This window comes from Neoarius graeffei, chromosome 3 (genome assembly GCF_027579695.1).
Source record: "Neoarius graeffei isolate fNeoGra1 chromosome 3, fNeoGra1.pri, whole genome shotgun sequence".
Lineage (NCBI taxonomy): Eukaryota > Metazoa > Chordata > Actinopteri > Siluriformes > Ariidae > Neoarius > Neoarius graeffei.
In genome coordinates this window covers 80,095,476-80,114,594 of record NC_083571.1, presented here as the reverse complement: position 1 = coordinate 80,114,594, position 19,119 = coordinate 80,095,476, and the positions used below count along the sequence as shown (strand labels likewise).

At 40.2% G+C, this 19,119-nt stretch overlaps 1 protein-coding gene across 1 annotated transcript in view; it reads left to right on the top strand.

The window, feature by feature from the left end:
- kifap3a (kinesin-associated protein 3a) overlaps positions 1–19,119 on the top strand; it is a 105,603-nt gene continuing 86,484 nt past the window's right edge. The window contains exons 1-5 of the mRNA XM_060917436.1: positions 1–150; positions 7,171–7,302; positions 12,209–12,354; positions 12,505–12,563; positions 18,674–18,815. Coding sequence (XP_060773419.1) covers positions 119–150; positions 7,171–7,302; positions 12,209–12,354; positions 12,505–12,563; positions 18,674–18,815 — 511 coding nt within the window. The 5' untranslated portion in view covers positions 1–118. The remainder of the gene's footprint in view (positions 151–7,170; positions 7,303–12,208; positions 12,355–12,504; positions 12,564–18,673; positions 18,816–19,119) is intronic.

Below are 19,119 nucleotides of genomic sequence, written 5' to 3'. Positions count from 1 at the left end.
ATGAGTTACATACACACCCTAGCAACACATAGCCTCCGTGAACATTTGGTACCATAGTAAATTCGCTTCAAACAAATAAAACAGCTGGCACATATTGAAACTGAGGAAAAGAGACACAATGCAGGCAGATGATGTCAGATATTTAAAAAGGTGAGTCTGCTCGCGTGATGGTTTTTGTTTTATTTGTTTACATTTCGGTTAGCTCGATTAGCATTGCAAGCTAACGGATGTTGTTGTTTTGATTCGGCTTCAGAGAAAAGAAACTCATCTAATCTATGCATGTGTGGAGGTTTAATGATGTTAATGTCACTAATCGCCCATATGGTGATATGTTTTCATCCGAAATCCTAAATACATCCTGATAACATGCTAAATAACAGGTTCATTCATTGTTCTAAGGTATTGAGTGAAATAGCCCTGAACAGCCATTCCAAGTCACTAAATGAAATTATATATTGAATTCACCAATTTTCTTTACGTCTACTCCTTGCATCTTCACTACACTCTCTCATATATATATATATATATATATATATATATATATATATATATTTACTACCGTTCAAAAGTTTGGGGTCACTTTGAAATGTCCTTATTTTTGAAAGAAAAGCACTGTTCTTTTCAATGAAGATCACTTTAAACTAATCAGAAATCCACTCTATACATTGCTAATGTGGTAAATGACTATTCTAGCTGCAAATGTGTGGTTTTTGGTGCAATATCTCCATAGGTGTATAGAGGCCCATTTCCAGCAACTCTCACTCCAGTGTTCTAATGGTACAATGTGTTTGCTCATTGCCTCAGAAGGCTAATGGATGATTAGAAAACCCTTGTACAATCATGTTAGCACAGCTGAAAACAGTTGAGCTCTTTAGAGAAGCTATAAAACTGACCTTCCTTTGAGCAGATTGAGTTTCTGGAGCATCACATTTGTGGGCTCGATTAAATACTCAAAATGGCCAGAAAAATGGCTTGACTATATTTTCTATTCATTTTACAACTTGTGGTGGGAAATAAAAGTGTGACTTTTCATGGAAAACACAAAATTGTCTGGGTGACCCCAAACTTTTGAACAGTAGTGTGTGTGTGTGTGTGTGTTATATATGGGTCTATTGTTCCAAAACCTAAAAGGTTGCACTGAACATGCTGAAAAAGTCAAACAAGGTGGGATATGATATTTAAGAAAGAACACTTGTCATGATACAAAAGTTTCAGGTGATGGCATGTTGAATTGGGATATCAACTTCAAGAAAAATACATATATTTCATTGCTAAAATTAATGGGTTTTGGGTGTTTAAATCACCAAAATCCATCAGCTTCGCCCCCTGGTACCTCATCGAGACGTTGGCCCTGGACCCCACTGGGGACCTGCGGGCCGCCCCCCGCTACTTTTCAGATTTTTTTCTAAACGTGCACGCTCATCCTGTATATAGAGGGCTACCGCATGACGTCACCGCGCCGTGAGATTTTGTTAGGCGCCATATTGGAAGACCAAGTACATGCACTCACAATATAAAACAAAGTACGAGCGAGAGTAAAGTGACACGATGGCTGATAATTCGGATTATGTGAGTACATTACCAGCTGCAGAAAGGGCACAGTATGTGGAGAAACTGGCTGTGATTGATGGGTTTGACCCATATGATAAGACTCACGGCAAGGGAGAATGGAAACATAAGGAGGACCTGACACCAATTCTGCCATCTGTTTGCTACCCAGACATTGTAAACTATTTGTTGTTTACACCCAGTGCCTACACTGCTGATGACTTGAAAGCCTACAAAGGGCTACAGGCTTACAATTATGTTGTTAGTGGCTTGGTTCGTGATATTACAGCTGTTGTTAAGAATAACCTACACATAGTTATGGCCAAGGTAATCTTGTTGATATCTTTTAATAATATATCTTTTCAGTTGAAAAATTAATACTTTTTGTTACTATGAAGGTATCCATAATTTAGGTTAATTTATCCAAATTATACATATGTATTTATGATATATGCCTACACAACAACTATGCTTTATTTATATAATAGGAGGGAGAGCAAGCCCCAAACCATCCTAAATTATTATTATTATTATTATTATTATTATTATTATTATTAATAAATTGTAGAAGTCCAGGAGGCTTGCTCCTCATACAGTTATCAACTTGGGGCCAATTTTTAGCATGTTTTAAATCTGAATTTCTTGCGTTTGCTTACCTCAAAGTGTCCACAGATCATGCACAGACTTATCCATTATATCCACAGTTTTTTGCCAAGTCTCACACAGGTTTCTTTCAAGTCTACTGTTGGGCCAATAAATCATAAATAAAACAGCTCAGATTTGTTTGTTTAAGTCGTTTCCCACTCCACTTTATTCTCGTGGGTTCACATACTGCTGCCGTTATTTCCCCCTAATCACGAGTTTGTTGGTCTTCCAATATGGCGCAGGGTCTGTTTACTTCCGGTTTCGGGTGACATCAGTGAAATCCATATATATATATATATATATATATATATAATGAGAGAGTGTAGTGAAGATGCAAGGAGTAGACCTAAAGAAAGTTGGTAAATTCAAGTACCTGGAGTCAACTGTGCAGGAAAATGGGGGCTGTGATAGTGAGGTGAGAAAGAGAGTGCAGGCAGGGTGGAGCAGTTGGAGAAGGATTTCGGGAGTCATTTGCGATTGGAAAGTCCCAGCAAAAGTGAAAGGTAAGCTGTATAAGACAGTAGTGAGACCAGCTGTGATGTATGGATTGGAGACCGTACCCTTAAAGAAGAGACAGGAGGCAAAGTTGGAGGTGGCGGAGTTGAGGATGTTAAGGTTTGCGATGGGAGGTTGGATAGGATAAGGAACGAGCACATCAGAGGGACAGCACATGTGGAGAGCGTGGGAATTAAGCTAAGAGAGATGAGACAGAGATGGTATGGACACATCCTGAGAAGAGATGCAGAGCATGTGGGAAGGAGAATGTTGAGGATGGAGCTGCCAGGCACACGAAAACGAGGCAGGCCAAAGAGGAGATACATGGATGTGGTGAGAGAGGACATGAAAGTGGCAGGTGTGGTCGAGAAGGATGTGGAAGACAGGGAGCAATGGAGACGAAAGATCCGCTGTGGCGACCCCTAATTGGGAGCAGCCAGAAGAAGAAGAAATATATAATTACTTTTGGTCCCTTGTAAAAAGTGCTGTAATTCCTGTACTGTTCACCTGATTTGGAGATATATAAATAATGGACAGAATTGGGGGGCGGCACGGTGGTGTAGTGGTTAGCGCTGTCGCCTCACAGCAAGAAGGTCCGGGTTCGAGCCCCATGGCCAGCGAGGGCCTTTCTGTGTGGAGTTTGCATGTTCTCCCCGTGTCCGCGTGGGTTTCCTCCGGGTGCTCTGGTTTCCCCCACAGTCCAAAGACATGCAGGTTAGGTTAACTGGTGGCTCTAAATTGACCGTAGGTGTGAATGTGAGTGTGAATGGTTGTCTGTGTCTATGTGTCAGCCCTGTGATGACCTGGCGGCTTGTCCAGGGTGTACCCCGCCTTTCGCCCGTAGTCAGCTGGGATAGGCTCCAGCTTGCCTGCAACCCTGTAGGATAAAGCGGCTACAGATAATGAGATGAGATATAGGAATTGAAAATCAATAATGAGTAAAATCCCAAAGTGCAGATTTGCACCCAAATCAGGTGAACAGTACAGCACTTTTTACAGGGGACCAAAAGTAATTAGGCAATCTAATAATCATAAATTAAATTGTCAAAGATAGCTAACATTTCCAAAGATGTTGGGACACTGTGTAAAACAAATAAAAACAGAAAGTGAAGATTTGCATATCTTGGAAACCCTATTATTTCATTGAAAGTAGTACAAAGACAACATATCAAAGGTTGAAACCGAGAAATTTAGTTGTTTTTTGAAAAATATATCCACTCATTTTGAATTTGATGTCAGCAACACGTTTCAGAAAAGTTGGGATGGGGCAACAAAAGACTAAAAAAGTTATGATGCTGAAAACTAATTTGGTTAATTGGCAACAGGTCAGTAACATGATCAGATATAAAAAGCGCATCCTAGAGAGGTGGAGTCTCTCAGAAGTAAAGACGGGGAGGGGTTCACCGCTCTGTAAAAGACTGCGTGGGCAAACAGTGCAACAATTTAAGAATAACGTTCCTCAATGTAAAACTGCAAAGAATTTGGGGATCACATCATCTATGATACATAATATCATTAAAAGATTTAGAGAATCTGGAGAAATCTCTGTATGCAAGACACAAGGCTGAAAACTGACACTGGATGCCTGTGATCTTCAGGTCCTCAGGCGACACTGCATTAAAAGCAGACAGGTGTCTGTAGTGGAAATCACTGTATGGGCTCAGGAACACTTCAGAAAACCATCGTCTATGAAAACAGTTCATTACTGCATCCACAAATGCAAGTTAAAACCAAATATAAACAATATCCAGAAACACCGCCACCTTCTCTGGGCCCGAGCTCTTTTATGATGGACTGAGGCGAAGTGGAAAATTTCCTGAGGTCTGATGAATCAAAAGTAGAAATTCTTTTTAGAAATCATGGACACCACGTCCTCCAGGCCAGCGCTCGAAACTAACGGTGTCCTGGGGACCATAAAAAATGTCATCGGGACACAAAATTATCATATCTGGGACAATCCCGGGACAATGGAAAAAAATAGATCTAGAAAAAAAGTTCTACATTAATATTATTTACAAAGCCGTAACACATACGTAGACATTCACCTAATTTGTCAATTTTAATTTTAAAACATTAACAGCGAAAAATACATAGTAGCTACACTTTTGATGCACCTGCATCCGTAGGCTACAGAGCAGCGCATTCTGTTCTAGAATCTTCGGCCGGAGTCCGCGTTATATGGACTTGGAATGGAATTGCTACCGCACACGCTGCGCCGACTCTTGCCAGAACAAAAATGCTTAAGTGGTTGAAGCGGACCGACCGCAGGGAAGAAACTGAAAGCCCAGACATAACGTCTCCGGGACCTTCAGGATCCAAAGTGTCATCGCCTGGTCTGCAGGCAACGCTAGCAACTGAATGAACTTAATGAACACTGTTAGACACGTTATAAAATACAACAGGAATGATGTGGATGATATTGACGGAAGATACCGTTCAACAGAATAAGTGAGTTTTCTTGGTGTCTTTCTAGTTCAGAAAGTTTAGTCAGTCAGCAGCACAGCTAGGCTCGGACCTGCCACTATGCTGATGTTGCTAACATTTGCACCCACGTTTCGGCAGCGAAAGTTCATAAAATGGATAACGGAAAGTTCATAAAAATGGATAACGGAAAGTTCATAAAAATGGATAACGGTAATGGTGAAAATTATAAGTTGGCCTTATAAGTGCCAACAGATATTCAAGGTATAAGTAGATGAAATGAACATAAAAGGGGTCTTATTTTCAACTAAAGTGTACTGCAGATGTAGGGAGTTGAAACATTTTCTGAATGAGCTAGTTGGTCCCTTTAAATAAACGGGTATCTATTCATACAGTGAGATCGCCAAAGTTTGATAAACTGAAAATGCAATAACTGTAATTTTGAAGTAGATGATGTATAGGACATGTGTTGCTTGTGTCTTGTGACTTATTGTAAAAATGATATAAAGGGTTCAAAATCGCATAGTTACAAATATAATAGTAACTTCATATGATAATATTAACCACTGGTTATTTCAGAGAGGAAAAAAATGGGGACACTATTGCTTCCATTCGGGACAATACAACACAGAATTCGGGACCACTGGGGGACACAAAGAAAAAAAGTTAATTTCGAGCCCTGCTCCAGGCTAGAGAGGAGAGGGACCATCCAGTTTATCAGTGCACAGTTTAAAAGCCATGGTATGAGGGTGCATTAGTGCACATGACATGGGGAGCTTGTACATCTGGGAAGGCATCATTAATGCTGAATGATATAAACACATTTCAGAGCAATATGCTGCCATCCAGACAAAATCTTTTTTTCAGAGAAGGCCTTCCTTCTTTCAGCAAGTCGATGCCAAACCGCTTCCTGCACATATTAAAACTGCATGGCTCTGTAGTTTAAGAGTCTGAGTGCTAAACTGGCCTGCCTGCAGTCCAGACCTGTCTTCCATTTAAAACATTTGGTGCATTATGAAGCGCAAAATATGACAAAGGAGGCCCTGAACTGTTGAGCAACTGAAATTGTATATCAGGCAAGAATGGGATAACGTTTCTCTTTCAAAACTACAGCAACTGGTCTCCTCAGTTCCCAAATGTTTACGGAGTGTTGTTAAAAGTAGAGGTGATGCAACACAGTAGTAAACATGCCCCGTCCCAACCTTTTTGAAACATGTTGCTGACATCAAATTCAAAATGAGCATATGTTTTTCAAAAAACAATAAAATTTCTCAGTTTCAATATTTTATATGGTGTTTTTGTACTATTGTAATGAAATATAGGGTTTCACTGATTTTGCAAATTATCACTTTCTGTTTTTATTTACAGTTTACATGCCATCCCAAATTTTTTGGAATGTGTTGCAGTCATCAAATTCAAAATGAGCATATATTAAAAAATAAATAAAATTTCTCAGTTTCAACATTTGATATGTTGTCTTTGTGCTTTTTTTTTTTCAGTTAAAGCTAGGGTTTCCAAGATTTGCAAATTCTCATCTCATCTCATCATCTCTAGCCGCTTTATCCTGTTCAACAGGGTCGCAGGCAAGCTGGAGCCTATCCCAGCTGACTACGGGCGAAAGGCGGGGTACACCCTGGACAAGTCGCCAGGTCATCACAGGGCTGACACATAGACACCGACAACCATTCACACTCACATTTCACACCTACGCTCAATTTAGAGCCACCAGTTAACCTAACCTGCATGTCTTTGGACTGTGGGGGAAACCGGAGCACCCGGAGGAAACCCACGCGGACACGGGGAGAACATGCAAACTCCACACAGAAAGGCCCTCGCCGGCCCCGGGGCTCGAACCCAGGACCTTCTTGCTGTGAGGCGACAGCGCTAACCACTACACCACCGTGTCATCCATGCAGATTGTCATTTTCTGTTTTTTTTTTTTATTTTATTTTTTATTTTTATGTTTTACACAGTGTCCCAAATTTATGGAATTGTGGTTGTAGGTGGACCTGATGAAATTACTAGGCAGAGTGTAACATACAGCATGTTTATGATTCTCAGGAAAGTCAAGGGAGGCAGTTTGGATGTCCATCCTACAGAGAAAGCCCTTATTGTCCAGTATGAAGTTGAAGCGACTATTATGGGAGAAATGGGAGGCCCAATGCTTGGAGAACGCAAGGCGTGCCAGAAAATGTAAGACATATTTCTACTGATTAATCCAGTTTGTTGTACATGAATTCAGTAAGGTGGGACCGGACTGTCATGGATTTTTTTGAGTCACTTCTAACTTGTGACGAAATGGTAGCCATTTTATAACTTGGCCCAGACACATGTTGCAGCATGTGCCCCTTTTTTGAAACAGTTTTTCTTGAATAACCCTGAAAGTAGTAATGTTATGAAGATGAACCTTGGTATATTTATGTAATTTTTAGGGATGTCAATCGATTAAAATATTTAATCACGATTAATCGCATTATTGTCCATAATTAACTCATGATTAATCGCCCAGTTTTTATCTGTTCTAAATGTACCTTAAAGGGATACTTTTTAAGTTTTTGTGGAGTGGGCGTGGACAAGTATGCATGCTTTATGTAAATGTATGTGGCCAGGTCAGGAAGGATAAGGCTGGATACAGCAAAAATGATTTTTATAGGTATTTTATTCCCCCACTGCATTAAAAAAAAAAAGCAGAATTAACTTTATAATTTTAAGGGTTTAGCACAGTTCAGTGTGAACAAAACAATATCGTATTTTCCTCTAGTTCTGTACTTCACTTCCAGCCTCAAACTATGCAATAAACTAAACACACTCGGTGATGTGGACTGTGGACAACGGTTGTGGCCATCTTTAAATAAAGAAAATAAAAATACAAAACCCAAATAAATATATTTGTTAAAGCACACAGCTCATAAAGATGTTTTCCAGTAAAATACAAAAACTCACTGGGAAATGTACAGGACATTCAGGAGCAAAAACTGCATTTATAAACACTTTCACATCACTTACACATTTCTCAGAATAAAACAAACACTACGTTCAGACTGCAACCTGAAACGACCCATATCCGATTTGTCGTGAAATCCGATTTTTTTGTTAGGCCGTTCACATTACCAATTATATGAGACTTGTATGCGATCTCCAATATGAACGGAAAACGACCCAAAAGTGTCCCGCATGCGCAAATTGACATGTAATAAGCACATCTACGTAATACGTAAACAAAAAAAAGCACACTCTTCATCTCATCTCATTATCTGTAGCCGCTTTATCCTGTTCTACAGGGTCGCAGGCAAGCTGGAGCCTATCCCAGCTGACTACGGGCGAAAGGCGGGGTACACCCTGGACAAGTCGCCAGGTCATCACAGGGCTGACACATAGACACAGACAACCATTCACACTCACATTCACACCTACGCTCAATTTAGAGTCACCAGTTAACCTAACCTGCATGTCTTTGGACTGTGGGGGAAACCGGAGCACCCGGAGGAAACCCACGCGGACACGGGGAGAACATGCAAACTCCACACAGAAAGGCCCTCGCCGGCCACGGGGCTCGAACCCGGACCTTCTTGCTGTGAGGCGACAGCGCTAACCACTACACCACCGTGCCGCCGCGCACTCTTCATGTTTAATGATTTCTTTTTTGTTTGTTTGTTTGTTTGTTTAATTATCTGGTTAGTGTTAAAGTGTGAGGTCTCGTGTGTGTTTTTGTTTCTGAACTGAAATGAAAACGTGTAGCCTGGTAACGAGGGTTGACTCCTAAATGTCTCTCTAATTTCTATATAAGTGCACTACATGTTACTAGGAAGTAATGGATTTTTAAACTCTATATAGTGCACTCGAGCTTCAGCAGGCAGTCATTTGGGATACGGCCGCTGTATTACCAAACTCTTAATTCAGGCTTAATAATTTGCACATATTTATTTCGTCATATTAATAAACTTTTTCTACATTTTTATAAATATTTATTTAGATTGTTTATAGCCAGCTGAATTCTGCAACTTCTCTCAGCGCTGGCTCAAGGTGCAGGAACACCAGTGCAGTTTGCGATGGAGATGAGGCGAGACCTGGCGATGTGGTTTTTGTGGCGGCGGCGGAACTCACACAATAATCTGATTAATGTGGGCAGCAGAGTAATGAGACCGAAGGTGTCAAATTACTGGAAATTTCCAGAACAATCTTATAATCTTGTAATACAGGATGGTTTAAGTTATAAATCAGTTATAGAAATTTTTTTTTATTTAATCAGGCTAACGGATCAACATCCAGGTCCCTACCAAATCCACCATTAGCTTGATCAATTCTATAAAAGTCTATTTAAATTCTGAAAACTGTACAAATGTTGTTGTTTTCCACCAAAGAGGCGCGATTAGCCAACGCAGAATAGTGGCGTTTGTCTCTTGTTGATGACGTGTAGGTCGCATGAATGCGACCTGTCCGGTCAGACTGCAGTCGCATGTGAAAATAACGGATATGCATCGGAATTAGGACCACATATCCAAGCGGCCTGGGTCGCATGTGAAAAAATCGGATCTGTGTCGTTCAGATTGTCAATAACAAATCGGATACAGGTCGCATATGGGCAAAAAAATCGGATATGAGTCGTTTCAGGGTGCAGTCTGAACATAGTCAAACTCTCTCGCTCCAATGTGCAGCCTGCGCACTTATATATATATATATATATATATATATATATATATATACACACACACACACACACACACACACACACACACACACACACAGACCTTAACACGTCGTCTTTTCTCCCCTCTGGACCATCAAAAGCATTTAAAAATACATTTTGTGTAAACTGTCAGAATGCAACAATATAAGTCGATTCTGTAAATAAGTGCACTTGATCGTGACGTGCACTGACCAGCTACTCGCTTCATCGCTCACTTGTACTACGTCACTTCCTGATTTCCCAAACTATGGGGAAGGGGCATAGAACGTACATGCGTTAATCACGTGTCGATAAAAGGAATTTGTGTTCACGTGTTATTGTGTTAACTTCGACAGCCCGAGTAGTTTTCAATGTAGAATCAGCATGTGTCATCAAACTTGGAATATATGTAATGATTTCAATTATAACTGGCAAAAACACCCCCCCACACACACACTTCACTTATTTGCAAGATGACTTGAAGCTAAACGTGGCATAAAATTTGTAGCAGGGTCCGTCTCAGAAACTGCTCTCTCATTTGGGACATTATGGTCAAAAAATGAATTTTCTAATTTTACTTTTTTTTTTGCATTTACCTAACACTCAATGTTTCTTTTGTCATGTGTAATAAGAATAAAGATAGTATCTTGCTTTATCTGGCCTCCACTGTGGAAAATTTTTTTGATTACAATTCAAATGCTTTTGTAAAATTGATTTCCATATAAAATAACTCCATCACGAAGAATTAAAGCTCCTCCTTCACAGAGGAGTGAAAATATTGAATAAATTTCCTCTTTTTGATTGCTTGGGTTAAAAATGCCAAGTTATGATGACTGAACTGATTATTCACTTAAATATGAATAATATGATACATTTTGGGTATTTGATATGGTGAAATGGGACACAATGGGGAAAAATCAAGAACACACCGGAAAGATGAGAATAACGGCGCTGGTAAAAGAACAGCGACTGTACCGGGTGAAGGTCGCACGGGTCTCTGCTGCGGTGCGCGAGCAATGGAACATCACTACCGCACCGGACGGAGCGTGAGGTGGGGGCGGGGCAAAATGACTTGCCGTAGATTCTATCCAAAAGTTCGATCTAAATTGACCGTGGTTGCAAAATATTGGCCAAAAATACGCAAACACTACGAAATATGAAAGTAAGATGAAAAAGAAACATTCTATTGCCTTATACTGCAAGACTAAAATAAAATAAAACTGTCAAAACTCGCCTTTTCAGTGATAACGTCCGAACAGATCACCCGCGTAACAGAGAGACCGCAAATGGAAGCACGATCAACTTCTAACTGTTGGAGTGGAAAATTCCATTCTACACATGCAAATTGTTAATGTGTGTCCTTCCCCGCACACAAATAACACGCTACGGTAAAAAATAGACCACAACTCATTTTATAGCTCAGAAATTCATACAGGACCAGCTACCATCGTAACATATTCTGTAAGAAACATATTCTCTACCTAACTTTCAGCTTTCGTTTTAAAAAACAAAATCGCAGATTTATAACTAAATTTTTATATGCCATAGTGATTTTAAGTTACTACTTTTGGTGAGGCAGTGACCTTGACCCTGAGGCTTTCCGTTTAGATCAAAACACACGATCGTATTGGTTTTGGGTCTGCGGAAAATGGAGTTACAACGGTGATCAAATATTTTGCCTGATGTTTTATTACGGTTATGATTATTCTGTGAGCGCGCCAATCCTTAGGTGTATAAAGTTACAACTTAAAATACAATTAGTGATAACTGTAGACTTTTCAGTGGACTACAACCTTTTTAAGGGAACGTGATGTAGTCAACCATTTATCATGTCCCAGATCAAGCCGCCATTTTTCCACAAATTTGCAGGATTTTTGCCAAATTCTGAATAGAGTATTCACATCAAAGATTTAGTTTTATCTGTACCATTTCTTTCATCATTTTATTTCAAATTAAAACCAACATCACCATTCAAAACCGTATAGTTTATTGACTGTGAGTATATTTAGTGGGGTACCCAGTTTCTGAGACAGACCCAGCATCATCCGCAATGACAGACGTAGAGTTCTTGGGGGCCAAACATAAGAGATCCTAAAAGGTGATTCTGATTCTCCATAGAAGCACGTATAAACATACCAAGCTCCATCTTCATAGTGTGCATGTTTTGTGAGTTATTAAAGGAAAGTTGCTTCAGAAAGGGGGCATGCCATATGTCTCAAGTGGTTTGAGCCAAATTTTGAAACGATTGCCATTTACTACTGAGAGGGAGTGAAATGATGATGAAAAATGATCAGCAAAATCTGAGACAGTCATGGAAAAGTTCTCTTCTATTGCTTGATTTGAGATGGACTCCTCCAGTACATCTTTTTTAAAATTATTTATTTATACATATATACACTGTCATTAAATCAACACAAACATTCTTTCTCTCAGCGTTCGTCTGAAAAGCCTTAATTCCAGCACAGATATTGGGTCATTAGCTCGTAAAGTGGTGGAGGAATGCAGGCTCATTTCACCATCCAAGATCCCGGAAGTGGAACGACTGCTGTTCTACTTGCAGAACCGCAAGTCACCTACAGGTATGAAGGAACACGTGGAGTTCTATTCCTCTTCCACTGGAGGACTAGCTAAAGCAAGGGGGGTTGTTTAATTTGGTTATGATAAAGTAAGTCCAGTGATTTAGTATAACTGAGCATTCTTTGTTGATGTTTGTGGTTTCTAATCTCCAGAGAAAAAAGAGAAGAAGCAGATAAAGCCAAGAGATCCTGCTCCGTTTGAAGGCATGGAGGTATAGCAGTGATACCATCTAAATTCATCGCTGTATCATTTGATTCTGTCATTACTGTGTAAATGTGTTTTACACAATTCAAAGTTGAACCCAATAGTTTACATGCACCTCGGCTTAGCAGATCCAGTCTCTGTTTTCTGCAACTCCACTACATTAGTGTTGTAGTACTCAAGACCGGTCTCAAGACTACTTTTTTGAAGGTCTCGTCTCGGAATCGACTGCGTTTTTACTCGGTCTCGGACACAGAGGACTCGGGATTTTATGTCAAGACCACAACTGTGGGGATTTCACAAAGTTGCCTATGCATTGTCTGATTTATTTGTTGACATCGTTACTGTGACTGAATGTAAAATGTCCTGCTTCAAATGCCACCAATAATATGACTCATCGCTAATTTGAAGTTCTTCATGTTAAAGCTAGACCGCCTTTCAGATTTTTCAAGTGTAGGTCATAAAAAGAAATTTCCCCGGCACCCAATTATTTTTGTTTCATGGACCGAAAGCCTCTGAATTCAAATCACAGACTTCCAAATTTATTTATTTATTTATTTATTTATTTATTTATTTATTTTCCCCTAATAGAACAGCTAATAATGAATTTAGGGCCACGTGGCTCTGCTATTTTTTCCTGCTTCACCATGACCCAATTCAAGATACCACGTAATGCATCACGTGGTGGGCTTTCCCCGTTCACACAAGGCATTGTGGGATACAAATTTGAAACAGGAGAGAAAAACAGAGGATGTGAGTGTGCGAACGAAACGTGAAAGACTGACTACAGTAACGGAAAGTGAGAAGAAAAGTCGTTATGTTGCGAAGGAAAGGAAACGGCGGTCAGCGAGCACCTCGGTGTGATCAGCTGTTCATTTAGTGACAGAATGATGGAACTGTCAGTGCACGGTCAAAGGTAAACCTGCGCATGTGCACACGGACTTCCTCTGCCTGCTTGATTGCGCGAAGTGAGCAATTTCATGCTAGGGGTGGGCGATATGGGCAAAAAATAATATCTCGATATTTTTTAGGATTTTAACGATAACGATATTTTGACGATATTTAAAAAAAAAAACTTGCTTAAAGATTACAATAATTACAATGACTAAAAGAATCATTGCAGTGACACAAGTATTTAAGGAAAAGCCATATTTATTTTCTTAAACAACTTTAAATTAATAAAAATGAATAATTCAATTGACAGTTCGTAACGGCAGCAAACATTCTAATCAACCGTCTCTGACGGCAGTACGGGTCTGCAAATATCCCGCCTGTTCCGCTTCCAACAACCAATCATATGTCGATCTGAACCAACAGCTTTCCAATCATCTTGCAGCTTCGTGCTCCGCTGTCCCTCTCCTGCCGTTATAGAAGTACTGCGCCTGCGCAGTGTTAAAATAATCCACGAGAAAAGTGGATTTTAAAGCTTTTTCTGAGTCATGAGAACCAACCTAACACTCAAGTATAATCAACTTTTCATGGCGATTTCAATCATATGCTCTTCGCGACCGTTAGTTTTCACAGAGTCCAGTATTGATATCTCCCCATTCATGTTCAGAGGGTCTGGTCTCACTAATCCGAAAAAGATGCCTGAAAGTGGCCGGCGAGTGACAGCACTTGGCCTGATAGGAGCCCGTCACAGCTTCTTCTTCTTTGTTTTTTTTTTTTTCCCCTCAAAAAAAACATAAACTACAAGTCAAAGTTTTTCAGTATAACAATAATAAAGAAAAATGTGCTCAATTTAAAATGTATTGAAACTATTCGAAATCGGCTGATCGGTTCATTCATTATTATCCGTGAGTACAGAAACACTAGTAATAATTTCTGGATCATTGCTATAAACATGGACTAATATTTCTTGGGAACCAATGGGTTAATGTAATGGAATGAACCAACCGACCAATCGCATTTTTTCTTCAGATGGTATCTGGGTAAATGAGCAGCTGTCTCAGCCAATCACATTTTATTGCTGGACGGGATCATATCACGACATCTTCCGGTAGATACCCGAAATCAGCTTTGTGCGTTGTGAGGCCAGCGGAGCAAAAAAAAAAAAAAACTTTTAATATGCTGAGCAATGTTTGATACATTTTGGAAAGTTGTTTTGGTTGCTTTATAGGTTTCTTAGAATATTTAACTCATCACGTCTGTGCTGCTCTCCTGGGTTGCTAGAAACAGTTGTGTTGCCCTGGCTTGGCGTATAAAATGTGTGCCCCCCCAAAGCAATTCAAGGCCCGTCCGTCAGTCCGTGTCTGGCGCCGGGTCTGCTCTGCTCTGTATTGATTTTTGGCGGCTTAATTAAAAAAACTCGATAATGCAAAATTACACATCGTCAAAACAACATTCACGATGACATCGCAGACGATACATATCGCCCACCCCTATTTCATGCACATTATTTGCTCGGGAATCCCCTCAAATTAAATAACTTCCCAGCCACAGAATGGCCTGATATTTTGTGAGATATTACAGAAATAAACATGTATCACAATGACCACATTTCAGAGGGAACTAAATTTCACCCATTTCGTGAAATCGAAAGGCCGTCTAGCTTTAAAGGAGAACTGAAGGCAAATTTTTAATCATCAAAATTCTATTTTGTCACTGCTATAGCAAGTTATGAGTGTTTGAAATGTGCTCTGTAATATATCAGTCCATATGTCAAAGCAATGGCTGTAAACGAGATTCGCTGAGACCTGTGCGAGACATCATAGGATGGAAGTAAAACGTACAGCGGAAATCAAAGTGACCAACATCTGCCAGAGTTGTCAAAAGACTCGCGCGCCCTCCTTCGAATGCTGACGTAATCAAGCCGGAAGTTTTCCCCGTGTCCGAAATCGCTCCCTACTCACTATATAGATCACTATATTAGTGAGGACGCCATTTTGTAGTGCTGTCTGAAACCTTAGTGAGGATCATGTGGGAAATACGCTCAGTATAATATGTATTTATCACAAAAATACATGCATGTATTTATTATTTTGAAAACCCACCAGCCGCCTGATCCGGCACGTTTTAATTGTGCGACAGTAATGACGTAAATACCAGCGCGACGGACTCGTCCTTATCCTGTCGTCTTTCCAACTCTTCTCTACTCCACGTTGGTTCAAAGTCGTATGGAATAATCTCCATCACTGATGAAGCTGGCAAATCTCGAAATGAATCTAAACTGGAATGATATGGCGATCTGGCCGCTGTGTAAACGGTTTTCAAAATGGCGGCGCTGGCACTTCACGTTTGAAGTCTCGCACAAGTCTCGTGAAGATCGCACGGATAAGCGACGCCTGCCGTGGACCACATGACCTACATTCAACATGGCTAAAAACCGAAAAGACCGATAAGTGTAATATAATATGCCAGTACAAGTCACGATATAAGGTTAATAAAACTGAAAACGTAATTGAATAACACGTTAATTAAGAAATAAAGCAAGTTTAAAAATGACTTCAGTTCACCTTTAACGGTTGTGACCCCCACCCCCTTCACACACACTGGTTCTGGTCTTGATTCAGTCTCATCCTGCCTTGGTCTCGATACACTTTGGTCTTGGTCATGACTTGGTCTCGGTTTAGGTGGTCTTGACTAGGGATCGACCCATGTTTTTTTTCAGGGCTGATACCGATTATTATGGAATTGGGATGCCGATAACTGATAAATGTAAACATTATAATTCACATGAAATTAAACATAGCACACACTGACACAGACCTTCATATCCATGAAATGTATGTTTAATTGTAAAATTGAACATGAAATTTTGTGCAGGGAGATGCCAGCAGCATTTGTACAATAAAGTCAAACATTAGTTAGAATAAAATGAGAAATAAAATAATAATAAAATAAATATTCACCAATTAAAAAAATAAATCCCTCCCTACTATATTACAGCTCACCATTTTCAGTGGAAAATAAATGAAAATACACTCTGGATTCTTTTACACTAAGAACTAAGTAAGACTTACCAACTTCAAGTAGTTTTTAAATAACAAATCAAGTGTAGGGAGCTGCCTGCAGCATTTTTTAAAAAGTAAAATCAAACATAAAGTAGGCTATCACTCCTTATTATGTAACAACTTAACAAGTAACCACCTACATTCTAATGCTTTTAATGCCCAAGCCTAATATTCCCAATTTAGGAGGATTATATTGTAGTGAAGGAAGCATTACATGTAGTTTCAGCGAGACTAGTTGGTTGTAGGCTAATTCAAGTGCTTCCTTCCGTAAGCTAAGTTTGCCTGTCTACACAGATGCAAATGGACAATTTTAACGAGTAGTAGATGAAGAATGTAAACATATAATGATGTTGTGCTTTTGCAACTTGTGTGTTTGTGACTTATTGCGGCAAAAGCAGCGTGTCCTTGCCTTGAAGTGGGATCTGCTTCTGCCTGAGTGCCCGTACGGCCGCCTTGAAACCGTTCACAGCGTTTAGCTACACGTGTCGATTGGCTGTATCCCTTGTGCCGCTTCTGCCCGAGTGCCCGTACGGCCGCCTTGAAACAGTTCACAGCGTTTAGCTACGCATGTTGATTGGCTGTATCCCTTGTGCCGCTTCTGCCCGAGTGCCCGTACGGCCGCCTTGAAACAGTTCACAGCGTTTAGCTACACGTGTCGATTAGCTATATCTCTTGTGCCAAACAAATCAGATGTTGTGGTGGGCGGGACCGTATTCTTGAACTCGGAGAGGCGAGTGCAGGAAAGGACGTGCAGTGACAGTCGCGTTAGGAATGAAATGGCTGCAAAAAGGCATGTTATCGGCATATCGGTGGAAATTATGGCCGATACCGATAACCCTAAAAATGCAGAATATCGGCCCGATATATCGGCCAGGCCGATTATCGGTCGACCCCTAGTCTTGACTACAACGCAACCATACGTTTCTTTAAGCAAGTTGATTAGGGCGTCTGCTTTGTTCACATCAGAGTTCATTTTCAAACGATCCATAAGAAACACTTTAATTCACTATATCAGAATTCCAGAGGGTCAGAAATTGACATACACCAAACTGACTCTCTTTAAACAGTCCGGAAGATTCCAGTAATTGAAGGAATGATTTTTTTTTAAAACCTCTTATTGGCCAGTTGTGATCATTAGGAGTGAATTATGCATGCATCTGTGACTATAAAAGGGCCAACCTGTAGAGACAGTGCCTTTTTGTCCTTGATACCACTGGAGTATCCAAGCAGCTCAACTAAGACCTCAGCAAAAAAAAAAAGTCCAGTTCCTCGTTAGGAGCAATTTCCAAAGGAATATCTCTGAGGGTGGGGGAAACTGTCTGCAAATATAAAAATCTTGGGACGACAAGGAACACCGCATTATTCACAAATTAAGAGGCACAAATTAACACCCACGGATGAGAGAACTTTGATCTGAATTTTTAAACTGAACCCCAAAAGAACAACCAAGGAACTGATGGAGGAGTTCAAAGCATCAGGTACAAAAGTACTATTAATTGGGTCCGACATCGCCATGACCTGAAAGGCTGTCGTAGTCTCTTAATACCAGCATAAAAAAGCAGGTGATCACTAGCATTTTAGAGGAGTGTTCACTGGTTAGAGGAAGCAAAAATTGAACGGTTTGGCCGTAATGATCAGTGCTTTGTAGAGAGGAAAAAAGGGTGAAGCTTTTGAGCAGAAGAACATTATCCCAGCTGTGAAGCATGGGGGTGGCAGCATCGTGTTGTAGGAGTGTTTTGGTGGTGCACTTTAGAAAATATATTAGCAAATTATAAAACCCATGTTTAAATAGTAATGACGCCAATGTTTTAGTGAGAATAAAAGCTTTATTGTGCTCATTGGTGTGACGTTCACTGAGTATTAGATGAATGAGAATGGAAAGAGCTTCTCAACCACCTCAAAAAAACAGCTTCCTTCTGGTGTGTTTTGTTATCACTTCTAATTTCTGTTCTGTGGTGTTTCAGCTAATTATAAACGTTAGCCAGCTAGCTCTCTATTATCACTGTCTGAAATTGGAAGTTGTATGACGGTGGATTGCGTTTACTTGCTTTTCCGGAAAACCATGAGTGGGGATTTTTTTTTTTCTTCTGCCAAGTCTTTGTTACTTGCTAGTGTAAACGCAAGGTGAGTTAAGCAATGTGACACATGCTCTGTTGTGATATTGCAGCTGGACGAGGAGGCCAATATTAACAGCATCGACGATTACGTGGAGCTGCTGTATGAGGACGTTCCAGAGAAAATCCGAGGAGCCACGCTTATTCTGCAGCTGGCCCGTAATCCTGACAACCTGGAGGAGTTGCTTCAGAATGGTACGCAGTAACATCAAATTACAAGGACACGAAAACATTTGCTATAAAAACGCCTCACAAAATGACTTGGAAACCAGTTGTAATGGTGAATGAATAGATATACAGTACATCAGTGGCGGCTGGTAGTCTTTCAAACAGGGGAGGCTGGTCTGTTACGATATTTCCAGATTTTAAAAGAAAAAAGAAAAAACACATCAGTTTTGCCCATACTCTTGCCTCTGATCTGGCTGATTGTTGGCAGGGTCACAAACTGTGAAATAACAGGTTCTTTTGGCCCATTAGCCTACTGTCCAATATACATGTT